Source organism: Anser cygnoides, chromosome 19, assembly GCF_040182565.1.
Source record: "Anser cygnoides isolate HZ-2024a breed goose chromosome 19, Taihu_goose_T2T_genome, whole genome shotgun sequence".
NCBI lineage: Eukaryota > Metazoa > Chordata > Aves > Anseriformes > Anatidae > Anser > Anser cygnoides.
Window position 1 is genome coordinate 1,168,206 of NC_089891.1, and position 23,412 is coordinate 1,191,617.

Genomic DNA, 23,412 nt, shown 5'->3' on the forward strand with positions numbered 1-23,412 from the left:
AGTGGTAAGAGAGCAGACTTGCTCCCTTTTTGTCTTGTTTGTTTTTCCTCATGTTCTGCTGCTCCACCAGAGGAAGCAGTCACAGGTTGCCTGCCAGCTTAGCACCTACTTTCGGGACAGTGTTCTGGTTCATACAGATTTTGCCTTCATTAGCTAGTATTTACCTCTGGAGCAGAGCTCATTAAATCCTTTTGGTTTCTAAAATTTCTGATGGAGCTGGCAGTATATTCTCATTAAAAAGAAAAGAAAAAAATGGAAAAAAAGATACACGACCAAGCGTATTGATTTTTGGGAGCTGAGAGACTTGACCTTATTGATAATATTCAGTGCTGAAGTTATTTAACCCTCTCTCTGAGGCAGGAGGTGTCAGTGGCAGCCTGTGGCAGGGGGCAGAGCCCGATGGAGGCAGCCTGGCTGTGCCCTGTGCCTGCAGATGAAACACCAAGTGGTTCCTGTGGACCCCTGTGGGGCACAAGCAGCAAGCAGAGGGGCAGTGCCCTTTCCAGCAGCATCACAGTTTCTTGGACAAACTTCATGACCAGAGTCAGCCCAAGCCATTGTTCTTTTTAGCTGCTCTATGGTGTTAATAGGAAGCATCCCATGGCTGGAAATGGGCACCTCCTCTGGAGAATGAGTCCCACATCAATAAGGGATATTCTGGGAGATGGCACCTTCCAACAGGCAGCGTGGCTGTGCCAACCTGTTTTGGGAGGGGAGAGGTTTTCTGGGATGCCAAGTGCGACCGCAGCCTTAGTGCCAGGGAAGAGGCCAGGGGCTGTATTTGGTAGATCAGATGAAGCCAGGAAAGTCAAGGCTCAGGGAAGCAGGCTCAGAGTGAGGAGGTGAATCCAAATGGGCTGCTAAATATAACCACTTTTACTGCTAGGTTTGTAGGGCTGTAACACAAGTTCAGGTTAAGTCTATTGAATTTGAAGCACTGAAACACAGTGTTTGAGAAGTGACTAGGCTCCACTGGCAGATGGTGAGACCATCAGATGGACTGAACTTCTCACCTACTGGCCGTGAAATGCAGTTGAAAATCTCTCATTCAGAGAGCAAGAAAGAAGTCACTTGCCAGTTTTCATCTGCTGCAAAATTGGAAATGGCCTTGTTCTGGGTGGACAGGAAGTCCCCGAGTGCCTTTTGATGGAGAGGTGGTTGCCCAGCTCTCTGACTTTTCCATCTCTTACTTTCTTTTCCTCAGCGTCACTTCTGTGTCTTCGCCCTCTCCATCCCCGGGCAGGATGCCTTGTCCAGGATCTACAGCACCATCTTAATGCAGCACCTGACGAGCGGGAATTTCTCAGGGGCTGTGCAAAAGTCAGCTCAGCAGCTGATCTCTCTGGCCCTGGGCCTGCACCAGAGAGTAGCTGCTACTTTTCTGCCAACGGCTATCAAGTTCCACTACATTTTCAACCTGAGAGACTTCTCCAATATCTTCCAAGTAAGTGCAGTTGTCACTGGAGTTGGGCTTGCCTTTGTAAGTCTCAGTTCTACTTGTGGGGGCATTAATGGCCCTGCCCCGCTACAGAAAGTGTTTTTATTGCACTGAAGCAGGTGGAGGATATTTAGTGGGCTACTGACTATGCGGACGGGGGAACAGTAACTATCTCAGCTGCCCTGGCTGGGGCCGGTACCGTATGTGAGTCTGTACTGGCACATCCTTATGTTTTCTCAATGTTCAGGCACTCAGCACATGCATGATGGATGACATTTAAAGAGATGATAAATAACTCAGTTGAAAGTCAACTGTCAGTTACTGAAACTGAATTACCACCAGCGCCAGTTCTCCACCAAGGAGAAGTTTCCAATCTCAGTTGTTTGGCTTCAGAACTGTTTTCTTCTAACAGTGATAGATTTTTTTTTTCTCTGAAATCTCATACTTTGAAGCAGTGTGAAGGCTCAAAGAGCCTTTTGGAGCCTAAGGTTGATTAATAAAGTTGGAGAAAGTTGTCAGCAGCAAAATGAAGAGGTTCGAATCATCCCAACCTGTTGTACAACCCCAGTTTGTAATTTATTCTGTCCTTGTTAATGTTTGTTTTACAAAGTAGGTAATGAAGGCTCAGTGCCTTCTGGTCTGGTCTGTTAGGCAGGAGTTGCGCAATGACAAGCAAAGGAAATCTAAGAACAGGAACTTGAAAAAGTTAATAACTCTATTGTATGAAGGAGGAATCAGACCTGTCACTCTTGCTCAGCTAAACATCACCAGCCTATGGCTTTGGGTGTGGGTCATTTTAAATCCTGGCTTCTAGTTAACCTATGCTTTGAGAAGCAGAGAGAGAGAGAGAAAAGAAGCATTTAGATGGGAAAATTGAATTTTAACTGTGGTCTGTTTGAAAGGTGTTAAAGTTGTGGGATATTTGAAAACATCCTGTCACGTCTAGATGCCAGGACTCTGGGGTAGGGGCAGTGATAGGAGCTTAGATGGCTTTTAGTTTCTCACATAGCTGCTGGAGGAGGGGAATCTGGCTTCTTGGTTTTGTAATATTTATTTAGATGGTAGTTCTGTTTTTCTTGAAGTCCTTCATTATGGTATTTGCTCTTGATATTTTCTTACCTTAAGTATTTTAAAGTTTTTGAGAACTACTGATTTCCTGCTTAGCTCTGCTGGAACACAGTTTTATTCCTGAAACTGAGTGTGAAAGAAGCTCTGGACTCTGGCCCCAATACCAACCCCTGAGGAACACTGCTGGTAGTTGGCCTCCAGTTAGACTTAACAACATTGACCTTTGAGCCAGTTCTCCACCCGCCTTGCTGTCTACCCATCTGGTCTGTGTTCTCATAGGATCCTTGATGTGATGACATCTGAAAACAAAATAAAAACCCACCACCAATAAAGAAAAACAGGGTCATCTGAGTTTCCTTACCCTTTGGGAAGAGAGAGAATCAGTGAATGTAAAGTTTGTAGGTCAGTGTGTAATGCCTTTTTCAAATTCCTTTTAATCCCAGACAAACAATCAAACACGGAATGTGTAATAGCTGCATATATAAAAGGCGTTTGGGGATTGCTGTTATACCAGCTATGCTGTAATTATACACACAGCCGATGATAACTGTTAAAGGCACAAAACATATGCAAATTGCAGCTCTGGAGGAGTCAACCCTTGGAACGTGCTGCCTATATACTGTGTTATTGAAGGTTCTGCACAGGTCGTTAGCAACAGCTCCATTTACAGTCTGTCCAATGTCTCTGTCATTATCATACCATATTAGATATTAATACAGTACCTAAACATTTAAGTAGGGCCTTGCAAGCCCAGCTTGCCTGACAAAACTGCCTGACAGCTCTTATGACAAGGAGTCCTGTGCTAATTGTCTCATTACAAAATGCTTAAAGAACCTGTACCTTAATTGTTGCAGCTAATGAAGAATGAATGAGTTTGAACCTAGTATGCATTTCAGTGTTACACAAAAAAAAAAGGAAGACTACCCAAAAGCAACAGTCAGCAGTAATTCCTTCTGACAGACAGATACAGGAACTTGTTGCTTTCATGTTTGCCCTTCTTCACCCACCACCATCTGGCCTGCTCTGATCAGGCTGATGTCTGCTTTCCTCAGTACAAGGGTTCAGCTGTAGGTGACTCTTGAAGGTGTTCACTCCAAATGACAGCAGAATATCAGACAGAATATCAGCCTGGTCTGGCTAGGCAAATAAAATTTGGTGAAACCAAAGGGAAAAGAGCTGCCTATAAACCCAGGGGTTGAAGGCTTGGCTGGGAGTGGTGGGTTGACTTCACCAAGCAAAGTTCACATTTGTCCTGACTAAGCTGAAATGACCATTTCTGAGGTGGAATTCCTCTTTGCCTGGCTAGTCAGCAGAGGGAAATGGGCATTTCTGTGTGGTGTTCAAGCTCGACTCATCCTGGGAGAAACGAGTGGAAGAGCTCAGAGGAACTCTGTTTCTGAAGTACCCTCTTCATCAGTGGTGAAAGGAGTCTGAGGTGACTGTCCTGCTGTCAGACATTGACACTGTGCAGATCTAAGGAGGGAGCTGGCTCCAGATTGAGACACTCAGCTTCAGAGCTGTGAGGATAACTAAGTTCATCCCAGGCTGGGGAATGCAGCCCAGTTCCCCCAGCCAGGGGCACAGGTGTGGTTTCACTTGATTGCCCCAGTGTGGGTATCTGGTGCGCTTTCTGAAATGTCAGGGCATCCCATCTGGGTTCTGGGGTGTCTTCCTGTGTTGTATCTGCCAAGCCCATGTGGATGTCTTGCCCAAACTGTTGAGGGTGAGGAGAGACTGGAAATCACTGTACAGGGTGAAGGGCATAGAGGCTAGAGTGGGATTAGGTGCAGTCAGCAGGAATGGCAGCCCTGGCTCCTTGTCCTTGGACTAAATCTTGTGCTGTTGCTGATGTTATTGTTGAAGGGGCAAAGTTGCCTTTCAGTCCTTTCTAACCTGATGAGTCTTTGGATTCATCATCATTATCTGTTGCTTTCCCTCTGTAGCAGGTCCCGGTTGTGGTTGAAGCTTTGTCTTGCCTTTCTGTGGTGCCTTTTCTTGCCTCTGGGTCCCACCTTGCACTGCAGAGTTAAATTGATTGGTACGCTTGAGGCAATTTACCCTTGATTAAAGAAGACAGGTCTATGCAGTGACAGAGTGGTGGATTATGCTTTTTAAAAATATATTCCCTGCTGGCTCACACCAGAGGAAGCCTTGTTGCTGTCTTTTTTTACGTCTGAAAGGGTTACCATGGTATTATGCTCTAAATTATATCTGTCATCTCTGTTAAATAATCATAGACTCAGCAGGGTTGTATTTTGCTTTTTATTCCCATTTATAACAAGATTTCCAGGAGCATGTCATGTTAAGATTCACGGCACTTGAGAAGAGACGGCATCTCCCAACCTGGCAGCACGATGACAGTGGTGGCTCCAGCGTGCCTTGCTCCTCTGCGCGGGCCCTAGCGGCTGGCAGACTTTGCTCTCCTCGGCACGAGGGAGGGATCTTCATACGTACCCATAGCTGAATTTGCTGAAGCTTTGGGCTCACAAGCGCCAAAAGGCACCTTACACATGGTCTGCTGGTGCATGCTGTGGTAGCCAGAGAGAGGAGACAGCAGATGCTGCGAGACCAGCGCAGGGTTGGTGGTGGCACCTTCATGTTGTTCCTCAGGCTGGCACAGCTGTGGGCCTGACTTAGCTTTGGGCTTGGTCAGGGTCTGGTCATCTGGGCCCACATTTGCGACGCTGAAAATGTTGCTTTGCCGACCTATCTGAGATGCTCATTTGTCTATCGGTGTGCTCTGAGCTGGTCGGGTTTCAGAGCTTCCCTCCGCTTCTGTCTTGCCCTCTGTCATTTCTATTCCTAGGAGAGATCCAGACTCCAGCGGGTGCTTAGGGGTTGCTCCATCAAATGCAGCATCACAGTATGAGGTGCAAATGGGGTGGTTAGGGTTTGTCAGTCCTCCCTGGTTAACATGCTTAGAAATTGGTATGGTACCTTTACATAGGACTCTGGATTGATGGCTAACATCCTCTTTAATGCTGTGTTCGTCACTGTTTTTGTGTCAGAGTTGTGACACGACAGTGCTGAGGCTGCCCCAGGAGCCCCAAGAGTAACGGCAGGAAGGGAGGCGGGCAGGGTGCTTAGCCCAGCAGTGCAGGATGGCTGGAAAGGGGTAACTCTGCTGCACAAGTTGTTGTTATTTTAAATGGTATTGAGGTTGCAAAGGGAAAAAGTAATTTAATTTTTATTTATTTATTTATTTATTTTACCTTTTCGTACCTGAGAGAACTTGTGCTTTGTCACCTTCTGATCCGTGGAGCGTGTTAGCTCTCTCTTCACACTCACCTCTGTGCTTTCCCTGCCTCCAGCTCCAAGCCCAGCGGGCAGAGGCTGAGCTGCACTTCCCGGTGCTTCTCTCCCCTCTCTTGGTTGCGGGTTGCTACATTAGCAGCAATTCACCGTGCTGGCAGGGAGCATTACAGGATGCAAAGTGGAAGAAGTGCAAAAAATTAACTTCTTGGCAAGCCCCGTGTCCAGACTTCATGTTACATTTATTTGCACCCTGATTTCTGGACAGCTGTTGTAGTTTTCTGGGTTTTGCAAGAATGGCTCAAATGTCTCTGGTGCTGATATTTTTATTTTTATTTTTTAAATCAAACATTCAGGTTCCCTATGCATGTGGGTTTTATTGTGTCCTGAATAGGAATATGCAAACAAATGCTTTGACTTACCCAGGGTTGTCCTTTACGTGCAGAGCCCTCTTCTGCTTCTGTTTAGGTTGTCTACGTGCAATCTGTTTCCATGTAAAGATGAAGCATGCATACCTCTGAGAGCAAGGAAGGCTTCTGAAGTTTTGGGTAAACTGATGGTTGTGGGGGGTTACAGCTCGAGGGGTGGCTGGGGGGTGAATGTCCTAGATGGTATCTGGAGACCATTCCTGGATGGAAGGTGGTGATAACACTGGGTTTGAGACGAGCATGTATGCTTGCACTCATTAGTGGAGCCGCAGTGGGTATTGTCCTGCCCCAGCCCTGGATGGCTAACTGCCCAGAAGAGCTGATGTTGTGAAGCGTGAGCTGACCGATGCTCGTCACTGCTTGCAGAGCTCTGGTGGGTAGCAGAAATAGCTCAACGCTTCTCTCAACACAGCCACGATGGGCGCAGAGCACACCAGGGACAGGACATGTTCCCTGGCAGGCTGACGGGATCACGGATGATGTTTGCTCTTCTTTTCGTGGAGATTGTGGAAGGAGACGAGTCACCGGTGGGGGTCAGGCCCTGCCCTGCAGAGCCGTGCCAGCCTGTCTCCTCAGCTGCGGTGGGCACGGTGACGCCTGACAGAAACATGGCAGATGAGTCGTGCTGGGATCATTAGCATATTTCCTGTTTCCGTGCCAAATGCGCATCATCTCCCAGGGTGATTATTAAGCTTGTGAGGAGCCTGTCATTCTGGATTACCACATAATAAATCCTGATGGGATCGGTCTCGGCTGGAGGGTGGAGGGTGGCTCTTACCCTGCAGCCCGTCCCTGCGCTCCTCTGCAAGGTGCTGGGCGAGCCCTTACACCCTGATGGCACAGTTGGTCCTCTGAGCAAAGGCCTGTTCTGCTGTTTTGCTGTCTTCTTTTGGATGTTGGGATATTTGGTATGGTAGCCTAGAGAAGTCTCCACTTGGCGGAAGGAACTTCCTAACCGCTTTCTGGCCGTTCTGTTCAGGAGCGGGAGCTGAAAGGTTTGGCTGAGGACTCAGCGGCCAGATGGGTAAAATTTACATTGGCATGGCAAAGAGCAGTTATCCTTTCTTATGCCGTGTTGGCACCACATCCAACACAAACACGGTGACCCACTACCACGCATCCGCCGTGGCCCGGCTGTAGGCTCTGTGGCACGTGGGGGAGGCTCAGCCTTGTGCGCAGAGCATCCCCATCGCGGTTTGGGGTTGCAGCTGGTCGTGCTGCTGGAAGAGACTGGCAGCACTGGTTTCCAAAGTGAGGAAAGGGGAGATGTTTGGCTATTAAGTTAATAAATTCATTAAAGATTAGTGAACTGTGGGTTTTCTCCCCTCTTAAGTAGCCTTATGTGTGCTAGCATAAAGACCACAACATCTTTTGTGGCTTGAAGTGTCTTTAGAGAGACTGAGTGGTTTTAATCTTAATTTTAATCAGTTTAGGACCTGAGAGGTTACACCTTAGCCCTTTCTCTTGTCGAGTTGTCAGCTGTTCTATCACTCATTTTGTTTCTGAAATAAATAAAATAACAATTTGGCAGCTGTAATGACAAATATGAAACCCAAATGATTTGAGCCATGGGCCAGTGGGAACGAGAGAGAATGCTTTACATTGCTTCTAATGCATTTTATATTTTATGTATAAATAATTAGATGTTAGAAATAAAAGCTGTCTATTTAATTCATGCCGTTGAAAGCCTTGTGTGCTGTTAATAGGCTTAGTTATAGGAGACACCTCTTTGAAATATAATTCTTTTATGCATTTTAATAGAGTTCATGGTAAACATACTGTGATAAGCAGACAGCAACTAATATTTCCTGTAGGCAGAATGCACCTAATTAAAATTAATTGATTTTTAAAAAATCATCACCACTGACATTTCTGAATGAATTTTTCCTCTTGAAAAAGCACCCATAGCATGGTGTGGGGGTGCAGAGGGACCCACGTCTGGGCTGGCAGCTGGCTCTCCATCCTTGCTGATGCTGAGATCAGGATCACCAACACAGCCAGGCTGCACTGAGCATCCTGTTCTGGATTATTAAAATGAATATAACCAACATAAACCGCTTTGGGAAATTTCGGGTAATAAAGTTCACATTCTCTAGGGGCTGTTGAGTAGGGGCTTATTCAGAAGTTCGATGGCAGTTTGCTGTAATAGCTCTGCGTTTGTAGTTCTGCAACCCCGTTCTACTGTGGTAGCCTGGATGCTGGGGTTGGTCCCTTAGGTTTTGGGGGGGTTCCGTTTGTTTTGTTTTGTTTCTTTTTGACTATTTCTGCTCCCCACAGGGCCTTCTGTTCTCTACCCCGGAATGTCTGAAGCAACCCCAAGACCTAGTGAAGCTCTACCTGCATGAGTCAAACCGGGTGTACCGGGATAAGATGGTTGAAGAAAAGGATTATGGTACCTTTGATAAAATCCAGTTGGAGGTGGTGAAGAAATTCTATGATGTAAGTGTTGAGGTTTGTGACTCTGATAATAACATAACACGCTCACAGTCAAGGTCCTTGGGAGAACAGAGCTTGACTCGAGGCCTGCCCAGGTCTCACTTGCCTGGAGGGCAATGCTCTTGATGGGAACCCAGGAGCAAACTTTCTGCACCATATGCTGGACTGCTGATGTTGTGATATAAGTAAATGATGCATTCCATAAGGGTGTTGGGAAGAGAACATTTGGGCTCTGTGAATTAATTTAATTGCTTTATTTAAGTGCTTTGAGTCTGTCATGGCAAAAGCAGGAGAAGGGTCAGATTCCCTTTCTCTCAACAGGAGCAAAATGGGTATGCAGGCCTCCGTGCTTTTCCTCTCTCCAAAATAACCTTTCAAATGAAAGCTCTAGACCTGCTTTACTTCAGGCTGGTGCAGCAGTGCTGCTATAGGAATTACACAGGTATCACTGAAGTGATAAGTAGTGCAGACAGTTCTTTTTCCTCCAGATGTTATCATCGTCCACGCACAGCCTAATGTTACGGCTATTGCTGCAGGCCTTTTCATGTGGCCACATTCTCTTATGGCAATGGGTTGCATTTTTATGCCTCACAAAAGGTTGTGAGCAAACGATGTCACTATCAGGGCTCTTTTCTTTCCTCCCATTTCCCTCTTGCTTCTCTTCCGCCTCTTCCAATGCGCAGTTACAACAATAAAGGTATTTTCCGGAGCACTGATACTTTACTTGGAAAGATGGCATAGAGCTACAGAGTTTTTTCCGGTGCTTGTTTATATATGCGTATATATGTTTCTTTGACAGGACATTGAGGAGACTTTAGAGCAGACAAGGCAAATGAATGTTTATTGCCATTTTGCTAAAGGCATTGGCGAACCCAGCTATAGGCCTGTTCCAACCTGGGAAGAGCTGAACCAGATCCTTGTGGAAGCCATGGACAACTACAATGAAGTCAATGCTGCCATGAACCTGGTGCTATTTGAGGATGCCATGTGCCATGTGTAAGGGGATTTTCTGGCTTTATAATCTCATCATAGCATTTATATGCATAGATTGCTTCCATAGAGTTGTAGGCACCTACAGTAGTTATAGCTGATGGAGCTGGAGGTGTGCAGAAGCTTCAGCTCCCCACGTGACATGTCCTGCACAAATACTGCACTACTTCTCTAGCTGGCATTTGGAGGGCACTTCTGAAACCATGAGGGTGACTGGGGCTGTGAGATGCAGGCATTGCATGCTGGTGGTTATTTTAGACATATACGAATAGGTTTTATTGCATAGCAGGACCCCCCTCATCTGAACGTGGACCCCAAACATTTTGTGAAAAGAAACCTGTGGAGAGTTGCATCGGATCCTTGAATTTTGTTCTCGGTCATTTGCACATCTGTGTAATGTACTATTTCCTTCTCCTTTCTTTTCCTTATTGCAAAGATGGCCAGGCCTTCATCTTAAATGATTTCTGTCCAGTAGGACTTGGCAGGTGGAATAAGAATTGGACACAGTCCAAATTGCCACCAAACTATTTTTTCATCAGCCGTGTCCTTTATATAGGTCTCAGCGGAGATCAGGATTGATTGCTGACATATCTCTTAGAGTGACATTTTTCATCCCATTCAGAATACAATTTCTTAGTGAATAAAATATGTATAGAAAGGCACTGGGCAGAGAAAAAAGAAAAATACTGATATTAATGAGAGATTTTGTGTGCTGCAATTTAGTTGCCGCATCAACCGTATCCTGGAGTCCCCCAGAGGAAACGCGCTCTTGGTTGGTGTGGGTGGAAGTGGCAAGCAGAGCCTGACCAGGCTGGCAGCCTTCATCAGCTCTCTGGAGGTTTTCCAAATCACTTTGAGGAAAGGCTACGGGATCCCTGACCTGAAGGTAGGTGGCTTTTAAGGCTGAGATAGGGGAAAGGAATTAAAAAGCAGAATTTGTCCTGAAAACTTTGTCCTGCTTGATACTGAGTAACGCTGGTGTGAAGATGCAAAAGCTCCAGCCATGACATTGCACTGCAGAGAGGAGTGATCCTTGCAAAATATCTCGCTGAAGTGTGTCTACAGGGGCTGACCTGAAGTCCTCAGCCATTCCTCTGAGCTGACCAGGACTGACAGTGCTTCAGCCCAAGGTTTCATGTGGACAGCGGGCAATATTAAGAACCCAGCAGAAAAGTTCAGATTATTGATTATAATTAAAACAAGGCATAGTAATTAGCTGATACGTGTCTGTTGTGGAGTGATTTGGAGGTGAAAAAGGAGCAGGAGAGAGAGGTAGGGATCACAAATCATACTCAGTTCTTCATCTGGCATTTTAGGTAAGGGAAGGACTGAGTAGGCAGTGGGTGGTTCACTACAGAGAATATGTGGTGTGCTTATATTTATGCACAGACTAATGAGCTTAAGAGTTATAAATCAACATTTAAAAGTATCACTGAAATGGTTTAGAAATACATCGTCTACTGGCAAAAGAACTCTCCTTAAAAATGTAAAAGTTAAAACCACAGTAACTCCAGTCCGTTCTGTCTGGGAGACAGGATCTTGGGTTCCATCCCCATCACAGCCAGGAAGGGAGGTCTCATTGTAGCAAGTGCTATTGGCAAAGCCTGGAGCACAACTGGTGTCTTCCTGTCTTAACCCAGGCTTTCCCAGTTGCTTACCATTTTTCCCAGTTCTGCAAATAGGAACGGATCAGTTCTGGCCTTTTCTGCTGTCAGACTGGGGCTCTCACCTCTACCTGCATCCTTCCAGCTCTTGGTTTGCTGGTCAGCAGCATTAGGTTTTTGAAACATCACTAACTCTAAATCTGGGACTTCGGTATGAGCTGCAGCAGTTGGAAGGTCAGTATTTATACTACAGCAATTGCAGGGCTGGGTCTGTAGTGTCATCATCTTTATTTTGATGACCTGTGGTTGTGCACGAGTTGTTTATGTTGCGCAAGCCTGTCCCACCATCTGTTGGGTATTCTCAGCTCTCTTCTGTGTTTTCAGGCCCACTCATGGGATTTCCTAGCTCCTACCTGCCTATTTATTTAGGAAACCTGCACTCCCACCTAGAAATATAGATAAATCCCAACAATAATAAACACGTTTTCAAAGCACCTCAATGCTGCTCTGTCTGTGGAGGTGGAAGGTAATTTGATGTTCCTGTCTCTTTGTATTCATTTTCAAAGAATTTATGAAAGCTGGAGTGTGTTTTTTTTTCCTCAGCTACGGAAGAGCAAGGTGGTGACAGATCACCCTGCTGTTGGCCCCTCCTGCTGCTATAATTAATCTAATCCAAATTTCTTAGTGATGAAAGTTAACAAATGACTCTTTTAGAAGAAGTGTACTTGTGTGCTGAATTTCTAAAAGTTTCTGGGGCAGTGGTTGGTGTGCAATTTCAGGCACCCCTGTGTGTCTTGTGTCCTGCTTAGAGATGCAGGAAGGAAAGGATGGACTTTGAGCTGAATGATGGTGGTTTTTGCAATTTCACGAACAACCTGGATTTCAAAAACTCAGTGTCCTTCATTAGCAGGGCACTATCCCCTTAGAAATGTAACAGCTTTTACAGGTGAGCAGGCTGTGCCAACATCTCTGTATCCTGAGTGGGAGAAATTCACAACTGGGAAAATCCTTGCTTGTACAAGGAACCTTCATCTCTTCCTCACAAACGAACAAAAACATGTTACAACACTTCAGCAAAAAATATAAGTTAATTTATTAGTGTAGTTGAGATCTACAGCATGGGGATACCAAGGATCAACATTTCCAAGCACTGCTGTCTCTCCCAGTTCCTGTGGTGCTCTAGCCTCGGTGTCCAGCCTTGCTTGGTAATGAGCCTTGCAGGGATGATAGCAATAGACACCCTCCTGTCCCTGGGAAGGCTCAGCCCTGAAGATAGAGGGTGTCCAAAATGCATTTTCATGACAATTAATTGCAATTGCTTTGTTTGCGGGTAATGGGAAGATTCTGAACCTACCTGTTGAGGATGTGGTGCCTAGCCCACGCTTTGCAGGAGGTAGGTGCAACCCGAAGTCCGCTTGTTTTCAACCTGCAGGCAGATCTGGCGAGCCTGTACCTGAAAGCCGGTGTGAAGAACGTAGGCACTGTGTTCCTAATGACCGACATGCAAGTGGCTGACGAGCAGTTCTTGGTGCTGGTAAATGACTTTTTGGCATCAGGTATGTCTTGTGCTGCTTTTATTTCTCCTCTTCCCTTTTTCAATGCGGATTTGCTCATGGTAGTATCTAGCGCTCTGGAATATGCTGACGGGCAATATATGAAGCAAGTTTTGAGTCAAGTTCTAGAGTAGAATTGGCGCTCGGGTCTCCTTAGTGAGGATTCGCTCCATCTGGTTGATTTTTTTTCTTTCTCTGCAGTCTTATACATAGTTTTTCCTGTACTTCTATGGTATGCTGCCTGTGGATGTTAAGTGATGTCTGTTGTGATATGGCAGCTGAGGACAGAGCCGAAGGAACGTATCAACAGAATAGAAGTTTGACTGTGCATCCACACGCTAGTTGTCTGATAAAATAAGATTGCTTCTGGCTAGAAAATTTGACTGGAGCATCTGTGAGTCAGTGGATGATGCAGAGCCACCAGATAACCATGTCTGTGGGTGTCATGTGGCTGCTTATCCCGTTCCAGTCCTTTTCCTCTTCATTTTTTTCTGGATGCATTTAAGTTTTTCGGTTGCTGCTTGCCCAAACAATTGCAGAACAGTCTGTCTCCATGCAAATGCCTTGTTTCCATGCAGAATATGGCACGAGTGTGTGCATGTGGGAAGTCCCCATGCACGGGGGAGCATGGAGAGGTGTCACTGTGGTTGTGCAAGGTAACCCAGAGAGGGATTATTCCCCAGATTCCCTGGTAAATCACTGCTATAACTGTGTGCCACTTGTTGCCTTATTTATGAGCTGGAGTGGGAAGATACCAGCTGGTTCAGGTGACCTCCATGGATGGTACAGGGTGGAGAGTCGACAGCACAGGAGAGCGTTAGTTTGTAACTCCAGAGTTGACATATGTGGCTATAAATTGGCCAGATGGTTTGAGCAGCAAACAAGTCCTGACTGTGATGAATTCATAACCAGGTGTAATGACGGGATGCTGCGGAGGGTGGCAAGTAGCTCCCACCGTCTTCATTGCCTACTGTAGGTTGCACGAGCATCTCATGACTCAAGATAAAGCTCTGCAGTGTTCTGCAGCCAAGGGGCAGGACAGACTTGCATTGGGATGTCAAGGTCATCTTACAGCTCCTTTGAAAGGCATTATGGTTTTTCTGTGGTTGCTTTGTGGGGAAATGGGGACAGGCTGGAAGGTTCAGGGGCCAAGGCAGCAGCACAGACTTGGAGCCAGACTGAGGAGGTGGCCGTGCAGGGACCCTGCCTCTTGATGATATGAACTGGAGCCACACAGTGTGCGCTGACTGAGCTGGCTTCTTGCTGCTCTCCTTTATCTGCATGCTTGGTTTTTCTTTCTTGTTTCACTTATCATCCTTCAAGAAACCAGAAGAAAATAATACATATTATTTTTTTATTATAAATCAGCAGATTTCTATTAGTATATTTTCCTAGCTGATTTGTGCTCATGTTGATGGTATCTCATTCAATAATGATGATTACAATCAAATCAGATGCCAGAAAGGAAGCAAATAGGTGATAAACTAGGGAACCCTGAGGGGAAAAATAAAATAAAATAACTAAAAAAATAAAAAACTTGGTTGGGCATGTTTTTGGCAATCAGTTGTATAACAGTTAACTTGTAGAAGTTTTTGAAAGATTTCTAAAAGTTCATCTTTTAGAAAGTTTTACTGCCTTGGGACTTATTTGAAAGCTATGGAAATGGCATTGAACAGCTGCAGAGACTGTACACGTATCAAATTCATTTGCAAAACTAAAATGATTTCATTATCACATAAAGCATATTAGGTATTTGATTTTTCTGTAATCAAATTAGCACTGTAAATCAGAGAAAAAAAAAAAAGCTTTCTATAGTTTGATTCTATTCTATGTTTGCTTACCCTGGGCTTTTACAAGAAAGTTGGCTCTCACAAGTGTTTATTTTTTAGCAGAATGACCTTCTGTGCCACCTTCCTGCTGCTGGGGCTCATGGGTGCCTGTTGCGATGGCTTTTCTGTGGGAAGGGAGGCACCCGTTCCACTTTGCCCTAAGACTGCAGCAAAATCCTGGCCAGCAAACCAAACCGTGCCCTCTTCTCCTAGGTGAAATCCCCGACCTCTTCCCAGACGATGAAGTTGAAAACATCATCAATAGTGTGAGGAATGAAGTCAAAGGCCAGGGCCTGGTGGACTCCAGGGACACTTGCTGGAAGTTCTTTATAGAGCGTGTTCGACGACAGCTGAAGGTGAGACAGTGGCTGGGGGAGTTTGGATCCTTGCCATCGACCTCAGTGCAGGGGCATGGGCTGGCAATCCTTTGGGCTACGTTGTAGGGACATCAGCCTGCAGCCTAAAGGCTTTTCTGCCTGTTTGTGCTGTGATTCTCTCAGCAAGTACTGAAGCATAAAAATCGCTGTCTGTAGTCATCGCTTTTTGGGCTTTAGACAGCGCTATGGGAGTTGCAAGTTTTCTCTTGCAAGAGCTGAGCAGAACCAGCCTTTCCATTTTCAAAGCAATGCACTGGGGATTCAGCTGGGGTGCATCAGGACTGAGTCTTGCTGCTTGGATAAGTTCCACGGGGGATCCATCTTCAAGTTATTGACAATCCATAGCCAGAATAATTTAAAAAACATTATCTTAAAACCAGAGCTCTGGGAACTGAGTGGGCATGACATGCATGCAGGATTTCTTCGATTGCAGCCCATATTCCCAGCCTTATAAAGGCCTTATATATATGTCCAAATATCCTAAGACAGTTTTGAGACTTTTCATAGAATCAGAGAATGGTTCATAGAAGGGACCTTAAGGATCATCTAGTTCCAAACCCACCTCCCACCAGACCAGGTTGCTCCAGGCCCTGTCCAGCCTGGCCTTGAACACCTCCAGGGGTGGGGCACCCACAGCTTCTCTGGGCAGCCTGGGACAGGGCCTCACCACCCTCACGGTAAAGATTGTTTCCGTTATGTCTAATCTAAACCTACTCTCTTTTAGTTTAAAGCCATTTCCCCTTGTCCTGTCACTACACCCCCTGACACAGAGTCCTTCCTCAGCTTTCCTGCAGCTGGTACACTGGAAGGACAGTGCGGATGTGATTTCCTTCAGGCTGATCTGTTTTCCTTGTCTGCCCTTCTCCTTAATGGCATTTAGAGCAGATGGGTGGGAAGTGCTGTTTATTGTCTCCAGCATTTCATGACAGCATCGTGCACTGTGCAGAAAGCTGATCGAGCCATTGCTGGCCCAGGGCGTGCTGGTCCTCAGGGAGCAGCACAGCAGTGGGACTTGGCCTGATAGAGCATTAGCACCAGTAAACCTTCTGCCTCAGTGTCTTGGCAGAGCAGTGCAGGTGCAGAAGAGGGCTTTTGTGCATGGGTATCTTCCTGAAGCTTGCCGGGCCCTCACAGAGACGCACAGAGGTACCTGAGGCTTATGCTTGAAGGTGTAGGAAGGTTTTCTACATGATTGTCCCCTGTGTGTGAGCACGCAGTGATTCTGTCAGAGGAGCAGCACTTCTGAGTCCAGCTGCACCTTCTGAGATGGAAGTGAAAGCGGTCGTGTTACAGGCTGGCTTTCATAGTTTCTTAAAAAGTAGTTTTGGCTCATGTTGAAGGTGGTGCTACCTTATAGAGATGTCCAAGTTGATGGCAGCCTGCCCCATGGCACTCACGAGGCTGTGCAGGTACCAGCCAGGGCTGACGAGCTGGAGAGGGGTGATTCACTGAGTGAGTTATGTTGCTTCCCACACTGGCTTTTGCTCAGATACTGCTACTTCACTGTGTGGTGTAAACCTGCCCATGTCCTTATTTGTGCCTGTTTAGCAGAACTCGTAAATCCAACAAGAGGGGGCTTACAGGAAAAGGCTCGTGATGGATGGTGGTGGCAGATTTTGGTCCTTGTGACTTATTTTGCTGTTAAAGCTGGTGGTGGGCAGCAGAGAGGAAAGGCAAGTTGCCTTGTCCTAACTTCACACCCTAGGCGAGGATGCTGCCTCTAGAAAAGGGAGAGGTGGTGCCTTCCTGGGATCAAGGCAGCAGGGGAAGGAAGGACCAGTCTGCAGGGAGAGGCAGGTGGAAGAGGGAAGGATGCAGAACACTGAGAGGACTGAAAAAAGTGCAGGGCTGGGAGGGTGCTGAGCAGAGGAGGGAACAGGCCCTTGGCCAGGCCCCAGAGTAATGAAAAAGACATTTTGCAGAGACCCCAAGGCTCTGCAGTTTACTGCAACACAGAAACTTTTAGCAGCTGTTGGGCTGAAAAAAAAAGGCTGGAAAACAAAAGGCCTGCTGTGTGGAAATGCAATGAGCAGGGAAAATGCATTCCCAAATGCTTTTACTTCCATTCCACTTTGAGTGTTCCCTATTAAAAAAAAAAAAAGTAAAAGGTAAATAAATAAAGAAATAAACCTGATAAAAACAGACTTTGAGTTTGAGCCACATTAGCAGTTTTCAGAGCGGGCTGTGGGGGAAATGATCCATGCAGACCTGCCTCAAAACCGTGGTCCTGCCAGGAGAATTTAGATCCATTCACTTTAATTCCTTGTTGCACCAATTCAATCTGGATGCTTGTTCCCTGCCGGGCGAAGCTTTGTGTCACTGCTGTGGTGGTGAAGAGTGGTTATACGAAACCCTGGCTGCAGCCTTGGAAGTGTGCCAGGCTGCTGCTTTTGACCATAGCAGCGCTTAATGCCACTGCTTGTTTTTATTGCAGAGAACACAAAATGTGTTTACTGCTAGGCTATGCCTTTTCCAGGCCAGGCTCGCTGGCATAAAGTGCAAGGGCTTAACGATCGAGGTTACTGTACCCTTAGGTGTTGGCACGAGGTCTCCCTTTGGAAGTGGTTGGAGGAGCCTGGGCTGGGCTGTGTGCCTGGAGCCGGGCCTCTGCTCCCGGCCGTGCCTTCTCAGCTTCTCCCTTCTCTGGGCTCCTCAGGTCGCGCTGTGTTTTTCGCCCGTCGGCAGCAAGCTGCGAGTGCGCAGCAGGAGGTTCCCCGCCATCGTGAGCTGCGCGGCGATAGACTGGTTCCAGGAGTGGCCGCGGGAGGCCCTCGAGTCCGTCAGCCTCCGCTTCCTGCGCGAGACAGAGGCTGTGGAGGTGAGCATCTCGCCTGGCCCTCAACCAGAGGTGCCCGCCCCGTGCCTGGCTTTGAGCTCCTCTGCAGGGTGCAAGTGCTGGCGTGGCTGTGCGGTGCTGGTGGCTGCCAGGTGTGGCCGCATCCCTCCGTTCAGTGCAGGCGGTGCACTGTAAGATGAGGAGAGTATTGCAAAGGATGCTCTGCTTGCCTTCCTTGCCCACAGGCTCTCATCCAGGACATCTGGATGACTTTGTAGAGGAATTGCTGGCAGCGTCATACTATGTTAAATTTAATTGAACAAAGTTTGTGAAATATGGGCCAGGTGTTTCAGAGAGTAGCATGGACCTTAGCAGAAGCAGGGCCACATCCACCAAGCTCACGTGTATTTATACACTGATGGTATTGTCAGTGAAATGATTGCCTTGCTAGCAAGAAAGGCAGCTTACAAATCAGTGCAGAAAATAACCCAATGCTTCTGATTATTCCAGGGAACAAACGCTTTTCTCTCCACATGCGTATCCGAGAGTCTGTAATTCTCAAGGGCAAAAAGATGTCAAGTTCTTATTGATGAGAACCTGCTACTGGACTAATGGAGATGCAATTCTGTTTGTTTAGTTTTTTGCGACAGAACTTTGGAAGAATAAAGTCTACAGTGTTTCTTTGTATATGTGCACTTTAGCCATTTATACAGAAGAAAAGCCCAAATTTCTACTTAAAAGGATGTTATTTTATAGAGTTGAATGCTAGAAAAATTGCTTGGTATAAGATAAAGTAAGAGATAAAAAGATACAAAAAGAGGTATAAAGTACATGAGCAGCTGAAGTTATTTTAGAGATAACAAATGAAAAGGGATCAACTCAGATCTGTTATGCCCTGGATTTTTCTGCAGCAGTATAAAATGCTAATAAATTCCTTTATATACGGCACAGGTCTGCACTATGTACAGTTGTTCTGTGTAAAATATTTTCTCCTTGTCTTCTCATCTTACTTTCAGGCTTCAGTGAAAGATTCAATAAGCAAATTCATGGCCTATGTCCACACGACAGTCAATGAGATATCCCGATTATATCTGAGCAATGAACGGCGATATAACTACACCACTCCCAAGTCATTCCTTGAGCAAATCAAGCTCTATCAGAATTTGCTACTGAAAAAGGGCAGGGATTTATCAGCAAAAATGGAGCGACTGGAGAATGGCCTGGAGAAGCTCAACAGCACATCTGCCCAGGTGAGAAAACCCTTTGGGGTTAAACATTGCTGGTTTTCCTTGTTTGGTTCAAAGGAGAGCTTTACAGGCTGAAGCTGTACAGCATGTAAAATTTGTGCTAGATCTGGCTCTCGACTGGCTTGAACTGGATTCCTGGAGGAGAAGTTCTGTTCTGTACAGGAAAGAAGGGAAGAGATGTATGTGTCATATCTGCTACTTGGGTGGTGCTAATCTTAAATAAAAGATCACAGAAAATAAAATGAGGTAGGGATACAGCTGGATGCATACATCTTCTTTAAATGGTTGTGTTTCAGCTGCAGTGACAAAATAGCTTATAAAATACAGGAAGATCATTTATTTTTGGAGTTCCATCCAAGAAATCTAAATAACTTTGGTAAGATTCTTGTATTTTATATTAAATAAAGCGTCCTTTTAAAATAAAGCTAATATTCATTTTTCCTTGTGTTATGTTATCTGTCTTGAAGGAAAGCCAGTGCATGTCTGAAATGTAGATTAGCCGTCCTGAAATCCCCTGCTGAAAGCATCACTGGCACGCTTCTGTGGTAACGACTAGATGTTGTTCTGAGTATTTCACAACCTCTCTTCAGTGACTCAAACAGCCTTTCAGAGCTTTGCTGTCTACATCTGTTGCTAAATTCCTATTTTCTCTCCATTTCATATTCTATTAACTCTTATAAATGTTCACTTACAAGCTCCTACTGTGGCAAATGGGTCTCTCCTGAAGCTGCTTCAAAGAAATGCAGAGGTTGGTGTGAATGAAGGACTAGCAGGTTTGAGTTCTTTCATATGTGCTCTGGTGGCATAAATCAAGTCTGTCACGCTTAACAGGATAGGTGCCTTACTGGAGATCGATGTAGGGGCTTTATTAGTACCTCTCGACTCCCATAGCCCACATCTCACATCAAACAGTTGCTTACTTCATGGTGCAGGGCAGGTCTTTGAGGACACAGGAGGGCAGCAGGCATGTTTCGTGTCCCCTTTGCAGGTTTTAGTACCTCCTTTGAAAGAAGGCAGCTGAGGTTGAACATTAATTAGTGGAGACCTCCCATTGTATCTAGTGAAGCCAGCCCGAGCTGAAAGCATGTGCCCTCCCTGCAATGCAGACCTTTCATCTACCTTACCCTTGGAGGCAAATAATTGCACTGCCATGTGTGGTGCTGCTGTTTTTGATGATAGCGCAGTGGTGGGCAAGATGGGTTCTGTCTGTTCTCTGTTGAGAGCACCTGATAGGAACCTGGCCTTTTGAGAGGGAACAAGGCCCAGCAGTGTTGGCCGAATGTGGGGACCTTCCTTTGTTCTTCAGGCTTACCTTCACGGGGACGTTGCATTGGCAAGGGTTTCCTGACAAGTCACAACACAGGCGCTGAGCAGTGGTGGATGGGGGGTGAGACGGGAAGCCACAGCACCTGTGGGGCTTCTCTCTCTTGGAGGTTTTGCTGTTGCAAAAAGGGTAAAAGAACATGAAGTTCATGTCTGGTCGGAGAAAGGCAGCTTGTGAAGTTGATTAAGATGCAGAGCAGTCAGGACAAATATGTCAAATTTGTATCTAAAATTAGCACTGGGGGCCTAAAATTAAACACCTAAATTATCAGATATGCGTGACAGTCAAAACTGCTGTTGATTTGAAACCAGAGTGTGGATATTTAATGTTATTGGAAATCGTACCAGAAAGTTTGGTCTTAAATGTGGATTTAAGTGTCTGAATTTTAGCATTCAAACATGGACATGGTTGGGCTTGGTGCTCAGGTGTGCTGGTGGTGCTTGGAAGCGGTACGCTGTGGCTTTGTGTTTTCCAAGCAGTGAAGGAGGGTTTTGATATCCGGGTGTGACCTGGTTGTGCCTCAGGCCGGAGGACTAGCAGTCCCCTTGTCAGCATTCCCCAGGCTCCCGGTGCTTGGGTGCCAGTGAGGAGCTAGTTATGAGTTGTTTGTATTCTTATAGACTGTTCAGTGTGGCCTAGGCATGGGGACACGTGCAAATAGCTGCAGGACACTTTTTGACTTAGCCATTGTAGTTTCAGAATAACCTCTCTCCTTCCTTTTACTCTTTTCCCCTCCAGTTCCATTTTTTTCCCTTTTGACATTTGGTCTTCTACTTTTGACCAACTTTTCTTCAAAGGAAATGTTTTTCATTAGCTTGTTAGCCTAACCATCTTTCCCTGAAGATAGTGGCTGTCCTTCTCGGTACACAGAAAAGCAGAAGATGGCTTCCAGTTATTAGGACATAATAGACTTGGGAAGGTTTACGTGATGAGTCATTTGTTTTTCAGTGGTGTTGACTCTGAAGAGGTCAATGCTCTGCTCAGAGCCCATTGCTGAGTAATTTTGAGAATGACTTCAGTTAATATTGCAAATCTGGATTCCAGATTCAAGTCTTGCTTGCTCTATCAATTAATTGGTGACCTCTGTGATGTATTTTGTGTTCTTGAAACAAGGCAGGGACAATCAGATAAAATGAATCTCCTGGGAGTCTGCCCTCCAGGTTTTCTGTTCTTTAATAATTCCTCTTATTCTGTCCTGGTGGTAGGCAAGTACTTCTTTCTTCCCTGTTGGAGTCACAGTACATTACCCTTGAATATCTCGTTTGCTTGTTCTTCCCCTTTCTACCTCACATTACTAATTGCTTATCAGCAACTGTCCAGGACTCAGGAAGCTGCTCGCAGGTTTTTCACATTTCTTACCACAGTTTGAGGCTGAATACTGACCTTGTCTGGCCAGTGATGGTAGCCTGTGTGCTAAGGCACATGCTGGATCTGTCTGCCTCACACCTTGATCTGGTTATTATCCTGATGCTGCCTGTGGGAAGCAGGGTAGTAGTGGTCTCTCCTTGCTTTGGGATGATTGTCTGATGTGATTTTCCATGCCACCTTCATCTCCCTTTGTACTGTTACTCTCTTGCAATTCTTGCTTTCTCCTGCTTACCAGCCATGTGTTACTCAAAAGGAATCTTCTGCTTTCACCAGTGGTGGTAGACACTGGAAAAGTCGGTGGTGTTTGTCTCACCTCCCCTGGATGTGGCAATGAATCTTCTGCAACGTGTCTGAGTTTTTATTCATAAAGTATGGTTGCTCCACTGTTAGATGTAAGGGCCTGTGCCTTTGAAGAGGTGTGAATGCCCAGCCCTGTGCTCTTGTTCAGGACATAAAATAGTCTCTTCCTGCCCCTCTGTGTGGAGCTGCTTCCCTCCCTGTGGCCCCAGAGGCCCCGTTGTACATGCCTATGGCCACATGTCAGATGCCCTGGCCACGTGCCCCCTTGCCCCTGTGCCTTTTAGTGCCTTCCTGGGCTCTGTCTCGCAGACTGATGGGTTTCTGGTTTTCAGCCTTCCCATCCCATTGAGTATTCACTGTTTCCTTTGCGCTGAGACCAGATGAATAAGGATTCTTGGCTTCAGTCTCCAGAATGGCTCTTTTATCCTGGTGACAAACCTCTTGTTTGTCTCCATCAGTCTTCATCCTCTCCATCTGAGCACCAGTTCCAAAGAAGAGGTACTGAGTGACGAGATAATATTTTCCGTGCTGTTCTCCGTTTGTATTGTGCTGTTTTGTGCATCACGTTATTCCCTTCTGGGCTTTGCTGGTAGCCCCAAGCAGGAGCACCGTGGAGCTGACTCCAGCACAACCAGAGAAGAACAACCTAGAAATATGCTCAAGGGATTGTGGCTGACCTGCTCCAAATCTGAATGGTTTAAAACATTTCTGTATTTTTGGGGGGGAGTGGACTAGGGGTATGGGGTTGTCAGCGCAAGAAGCGAGGCTGTGTGACTGCTGGTGAAGTTCTGGGCTGTGAGAGGGCAGAAGATGGGAGCTATGCTGGGAAGGTTTTCTGCACATCCCTAGATAGTAGATGTTAGTGATGGTCAGGCTTGGCCACCTCTGGGTTTTGGAAACCTGATTTAATAGCTGAAAATGTGACAGGCTTCTGGGTTTTTCGTCCCAAACAAACAAACAACTCCCCCCCCCCCCCCCCCCAAAACTAGCTCTATGTACAAGAGCTTTTTGGATGGAAAGTCCTTCTTGGTGTGAGAGGTGGGAAGTTTGGTACCTTCTGTTACTGGGAGCTCTGTAGACAGGAGAACTTTTCACGCCTCTGTTCCTAACAGAGCACTGCTGGGGATGGCTCCACGTGCCAGCGACAGGAGCACATTTATGGCTTCTGCTGTGCCTGTGCCTTCCCAAAGGCAACGGCGGGAGGTCTCCCAGCAGAGTGCCCACTTGGGGGCAGTAGGATGTGCAGAAAGGGAAAAATGGATGTGACAGACTGTGTTTGCTTAAGTATAGTTTGAAGTGAAACTTGTCTGCTGTGCTGACAGGGTGAAACTGGAGGAGTAAGGTCATCAGTTTGCGTTCCTGGCACTACCCCCCAGGAACTTACTGAGGGCAGTGAGTTTGATTATTTAGGTATTGCCGATG

At 46.2% G+C, this 23,412-nt stretch overlaps 1 protein-coding gene across 1 annotated transcript in view; it reads left to right on the forward strand.

The window, feature by feature from the left end:
- Window positions 1-23,412, forward strand: part of DNAH9 (dynein axonemal heavy chain 9) — a 198,131-nt gene that overhangs the window by 70,147 nt on the left and 104,572 nt on the right. Inside the window, 8 exon segments of the mRNA XM_066980302.1 lie at window positions 1,205-1,444; window positions 8,464-8,625; window positions 9,422-9,618; window positions 10,336-10,498; window positions 12,649-12,772; window positions 14,812-14,954; window positions 17,632-17,793; window positions 18,768-19,001. Coding sequence (XP_066836403.1) covers window positions 1,205-1,444; window positions 8,464-8,625; window positions 9,422-9,618; window positions 10,336-10,498; window positions 12,649-12,772; window positions 14,812-14,954; window positions 17,632-17,793; window positions 18,768-19,001 — 1,425 coding nt within the window.